The sequence below is a fragment of the Drosophila kikkawai genome, chromosome 2L (genome assembly GCF_030179895.1).
Source record: "Drosophila kikkawai strain 14028-0561.14 chromosome 2L, DkikHiC1v2, whole genome shotgun sequence".
Lineage (NCBI taxonomy): Eukaryota > Metazoa > Arthropoda > Insecta > Diptera > Drosophilidae > Drosophila > Drosophila kikkawai.
In genome coordinates this window covers 13,726,748-13,732,747 of record NC_091728.1, presented here as the reverse complement: position 1 = coordinate 13,732,747, position 6,000 = coordinate 13,726,748, and the positions used below count along the sequence as shown (strand labels likewise).

The following is a 6,000-nucleotide window of genomic DNA, read 5'->3' as shown; positions in this document are numbered from 1 at the left end:
AATGGCTTCCGTTGGCGTGGCTGAAGTATTTTTTTTTTCTGCCCTCTCCGCTTTGATATGTTTTCAACCCAATCATTTCGATGACGTAAAGAGCCGCTTTTCATGGCCAAAAACTGGCCCGAGTTCTTGGCCCCAAAAAGCAAGTCAAGCTGGCCGTTCTGTGTGGGGTAAATGCGTTGGATTGCCGCGGATTACATACTTCGAGTACCGGGGGTTATTGGCCTTGGCTCGAAGCAAAATTCGCTCCGGCCGGCGTGGGTAAACAGTTGCGAGATTTGCCCGGCTTGGCCAAGCGTGTCCAGATGGTCGCCTTTCTGCCAAACAACTGCAATTGCAGCTCCATTCGGAGTTGCAGTCCCTGTTCCAGCTCCGGCACTTCTGCAGCTCGGCTCAGATATGGGGAAGTGCGCCAGTGACTGCGACAACTCCAACTCGCTCCTCCTCCTCCCTTTCCTACTCCCACTACACCCCGTGGGTTCCAGTGGCGGAAGCACGAAGCGTAAAGTTGAAAGTGGAGTGGAGCACACCTCTGCACTGGGAAAAAAGATCCTGAAGATGGGAATTGAGGCTACTAACAAATTAAGAGAGCATAGGTTGCTGTCTTTTGATATTATAAATTAACTGTTCAGTTATGTTTTTATATTTTCCATAAAGTTTTAGCTTATTTTAAGACATAATACTATGATAAACAATAACTTATCAATCTGATTTTGATAATATTTTGAAGGTATCCCTTCTAGATCCTTTGGAAAAATTATAAACTACTTTCTCAAGCACATAAAATATTTTAAAAAATAAAACCATATAAAATATATTATTCCCATTAATCAAAAATACAAAAATATATATAATAAGATATAAATATATATTATTCCCAATATTTTCCTCACTGTTTATTGTTAAAGTCAACTTCGGGGTCCGTGCCAAAGGTGGCGGCGGGTGTTGGTGTCTGGAAACCTGGACCATTGGTAGTAGCTCCGCAGGGAAGGGCTCTCGGGCTCTCCATGCAACAAAAGCCAAACAACAACAGACCGGCAGGGAAGGTGAACGACTCTCCCATTTGCTTAATTGAGTTTGAATGGCGGAACGAAAATGTTGCAACAAAGGCTAAGGGAAAACGTTGCCGTTGCAGTGATTTTCGTCGAGCAATTGGCGGGATTTCGAGGAGGGCTTTTCCATGGAGACCAAGACATGGAGCCAGAGCTAGCAAAGCTCCTCGGCGAACAATTGAACCTTCAAGTGTGTCAGCCAGAAAGATGGGGGAAAAAAGTCTTAAGAAAATGCTCAAAGAATGGCTTAAAATTAAGGGCAGAGGGGCCACTTTGTAGGTTTATTCTTTTATAAATAAGTAATAATAAGAATTCTACTCTGGGACTATAAGTTAAAAGTCTTTATTATATAGAAAAAGGTAAAAAGTGTAATGTTGAGCTATTTTTTAAAGTATAAGTACATTAATCTGTTTTTAAATATGTTTCTTTAATTTGTTTAAAACATTTCCCTAATTAACTGCACTTTTAAACAGCTTACCTTCCTTCACAAATAAATAATACAACTTGTAATGAAATTATCCTTGTAAACTTTAAAAGAAAGAGAAAAGTTATAAATTGCTTCAGAATTACTTTGATAAAACTTTCTTCCAAGTTGAGCAACTTCTGAGCCACACATAGCTACATTTACAGGCATCAAATTATGTTGGTTTCATGTAGTAATTAAATATTAAATTGTAGTTAAAATCTAGAAAAAATATAATAATTTCTTAGCAAATATTATCCTCTAACTAAACAAACTTGTTAGTATTCCTCAATGCACACAGGTGTTTGGTTTTGGTATCAGAATGGATTGCCCAAGACCAACTGCATTGTGGCACCTTGTCCAATGTTTTCTTCACCAACTTATCAATTGCAACTGGCAATCTCATGAAATTGCTCAACTTCAAGGCGATGGTAGCCACCTCATCGGAGTCATACCTCTATCTGGGTTCAGAGCCAGCTGGCTTATCGATCGAGCTGGTTTGCGATTACCACAGCTCTGCGCTTGGCTTTGTGTTTCCACAAATTGTTTATTTATTTTGACACGTTCAGTTGCCGCTGGTCTTGTGGCTGAGTAAATAAAATAAAAAATTGCTCTCGTATTTCCGTAAACGTTGCCCGCCTTGCCCTTTTTGGCTCTTATTTATAGCGCTGCTCCTTCACGAACGACGAAGACGAAGACAACTACCGTTGGCTACTGTCTGCCCCGATCCGTCTGTAATTTGTTTACGGCCACTGTGTTGCCTCGATTAGGAGGCGGCGTTGACAGCTCCTCGGATGATGAAGTCTTCGGAGGCGGCGACATGTGTGGCAGCGAGACTCAGTGTTTGTTTGTTGTTTATCTGCCGCGTGGCAATCGGCGCAGCAACGCAGCGGCAACATGCGGCGACAGCGGCCCAGAACATGCAGAGCATAGGAACATAAGATGTATAAATACACTGGGAAAAATATTACGAAAATTGAGCAACAAAAAAATACAACTTAAAGGAATATATATATTTTTTTACTCATAAGAATCACAGAGCATATTTATTTTAAAAACAGTTATTGCTTAAAAATTAAATTGAGAAACATCCACTTCATCTTATAATAAATATTTTCTCCTTGTGCACACATATATTTTTGCCCTAATGATTTTGACCCTGAACGAATTTGAAGTGGTTTCGGTTGCCTGACTTTGGAAGACGTAAACATGTCCAGAGACCCATTCCGACGACAGTATCCCGATGTGGCGGACTTCTGTAATTGCAGCGAATGAGTTATAAATTTCTTGCCCAGTTGTTTGCCACTGGTGGTGTCTGGGAGGGAAACATATAGTCGCAGATGAACAGCGTTTTTTTGAGAGACGAAGTAAAATTGTGTGACAGATGACTGATGGAAGTCGACTGTGATAGATGAGCAGCACAAGCGCAGTGCCCAAGGTTGCTACAAATCCAAATATAAAAGCAATTAACTGAGCTATCTGAAATCAAACGATTTCCACCGATATGAAACACAACAAAAGGTGTTTCCTTACCCCCTTTGATGTTGCACCGCACCTAGGATGTGACACTTCACAGCTGGCGATGGGGTATCCCCAGTAAAACACACAAAATAAATATTAACGGGGTAAATAAAAAGGGAAAACTATAAGAATATCTTGGCGCAAGTCTTTAGATCTAAAAATAAAGTTTGGGATTTCTTTTATAAACAATAAAAGCTGGTAAATTGGATAAATTAATGTTAAAACAATATATTGAGGGAAAGAACTAAAAGTGCTTGGGGTAAGATCAAAAAGCTCAAGATTTTTTAATTAAACCATTTACAAAATTTAATTTAATTAAATTATTTGATATTCAGTTTTAAATAAGAAATATAGAAAGAAATAGTTTTAAGATTGAGTAAAAATTAAAGTGAAAAATTTCAGTAAAAAAGAACGAATAAAGATCCTCAAATTAAACACTCAAAATGACAGTCTCCGCCCCCAGATCAACGGTGCTCCAGCCCAGGGCGTTGGCCACCAGCTGCTGAATCTGGCGCATCGGAGCTCCTGCCTTCTCCAGCTCATCGGTAAGCGAGCGGTACTCCTTGAGGGAGCGCACATCCCGCAGCATTCGGCGAAACTTGGTGCTACGGATGAGCCGCACGGCATTGGCCAACTCCGCATCGGAGGAGTAGAGTCGCAGATACATGTCCCTCAAGGTGTTTCGGGGCACAGCATCACGGAGATCCAGAAGAAGACCTCGTATGCCCTGCCGGCGGTTGGGCAACTTGCTGGTCGGCGGCTCTGCAATATGGATGTCAAGGAACACCCTAACATACTCCACATAGTAGGCGGGATCCAACTTGAGCTCCCGACAGATAAACTCCTGCAGGGCCTGGTGCTGCTTGGTGGCCCTCAAACGCTGTACATCCTCCTTGAGGCGATCACTTCGGAGGAGTTTGATCAAACCCCGCACCTGGGGATCCTCGACAGCATTGGCCAGGATGTTCTTTAGTCGAGCAGCGGGTAAGAGAGGGCGAGCCACACGGATCAGATTGGTTAGGCCACGTTCAGCATTGTTGGGACACTGTTTGTTATCCTTGGGCAGCAACACTTCCTCCACTGGAGCCTTGGTGGAAGTGGAATCGGTGGTAGGAGCCTTGGTGGAAGTGGAATCGGTGGTAGGAGCTGGTGTAGCCTCCGCTGGCTCAACTTCAGACACTTCCCGGGCGATGCGCAGATGCTCCTGCTCTTCCCAAACTGGTAGCCAATTGATCTTATGGACATCCATCACTTCCTGGTCGAGATCACTGGGCACCTCCAGCTCGGGTAGCTCATGAGAGCTAATGGGAAAGCCATTATCGGTTAAAGGGGTAGTGGAGTCATCAAGCTCCTGGAAGAAAGGATATAACAAGGTAAGAAGGATTTTTATGATTAAATATTAAACGAATAAACAAACAAAAACATTAAAATATGTAAGGCTGTCCCACCTGTGTCTCCTGGGACTTCTCGAAGGAGTTTCCTGCCACCAGAAGCAGGCAGCAACCAAAGATGGCCAGCAGTCGAATCATGATGAATGCAATTAGGGAACTGTGCTTTTCTCCATCGAGAATTTCTCTTTTTATACCCTTGGCGCCTTTATCTGCTGTTTAACCATCTCATATTTGCTTTAAAATTTCGCAAGCAAATACACTTGAAACCAGAGCGAAGAATCAACAAGAACGCATCACGACGAATCGCCCCGAAAAAGTGGAACGACCTTGACAGGGGGCCGCCTCATCAAGCATCAATCTCATCAATCTTTCATATTGTGCCGTCATCGGAGCCAAATTGCATCGTAAAACACACTCAGCAGTGTATCCTGTTCACTCCGGGATTTGTTTTGAGCATTTTATTGACTTGACTTTGCCCCCAGATCGATTGTAATGCCCATAAAAATCATCAAGTCAACACCATCGGCAATCATCGTGTAACACTTGAGCTTCTATTACATATATCTATATATATTTATACTTCTAAGCCAATTTTCAGTTGTTGTGAAATTTGCAAGTTAATCTCTTTGATGGCTCTTCGATGTCATTCGCACAATGGCTGGGTCGATTTATGGTCGTGATCTGCTTTTATTATATTGCAAATTTTATGCATTAATCAACTTTGGATTAGGCACCCTGAATAATGGGTATTTTATGAGGGGATTTAAGAGGGGTTCACAGAGATGTTTGAATAAATTTATATGCAATTTTTATGACAATTTCAATTGATATTTAGCATTACATATATAATATTTGAATACTATTTGAATGAATAATATATGAATAAAATTAATCTTTATAATTGTTTCTGTCCAAGTAAAACTTAAGCTACAATTTTGTATTAACCATCAAAGGAATATACAAAAAATTGAGGCATTTAAACTAACCTATCAATTCCAAATCTCAACCATGAAAACCATCCCTTAATCATCTCATTCCTCTCACGCATAAACGCGGTAAAGCCGCTTCAACCTTGGCCTGGCCATAACGTAAACGTAAACAATTCCCATCAATCCGATGGCCTGTTGAGATTTCCCTAGGCATCCGGTAGTATCAGATCCCCAAACAAGTTAGTTGCCATATAAAATCCTTTATATCCCATAAAAATCTTCACCAAAACACAATCAAATGAAATTTTATGTTAATCCGAAAAGCCCCAGAAAGTAAAGTGTCTACCATCTCAATTTTGGGGCAGCTTGCTCCCCAAAGCATGAATATTCATGGCAGAGTCCTTCGGGAACGGAGGCGAGAAAGCCGCTTTTCCCTGCCCAGGAGTCTTGCCAATTCCGATACGCAAATGTTTCGCTCATTGTCAACAAGCGTCTGGGTTTGGGGCACGAAGTGCTGAAACGGAAAATAAAACTTATTCCAGGCCAAAAAAATAAAAAGGGGTAAGCCCCCCTCCAGCCTAATGAGTCCCACATGAATGCTGTGCAAATGATTTTTCGGGCTGACGCTTTTAAATTTTTGGCGAAAG

The 6,000-nt window shown here is 41.6% G+C and overlaps 1 protein-coding gene across 1 annotated transcript; it reads right to left on the bottom strand.

Moving 5' to 3' along the window:
- Window positions 1-3,463: 3,463 nt before the first annotated feature.
- On the bottom strand, window positions 3,464-4,562 carry LOC108074424 (uncharacterized). The gene is made up of 2 exons (XM_017166461.1): window positions 4,482-4,562; window positions 3,464-4,384 (listed from the first exon to the last, which is right to left on the bottom strand). The coding sequence occupies exons 1-2, from the start codon at window positions 4,560-4,562 to the stop codon at window positions 3,464-3,466; spliced, it is 1,002 nt and encodes a 333-aa protein (XP_017021950.1).
- Between the last annotated feature and the right edge of the window lie 1,438 nt (window positions 4,563-6,000).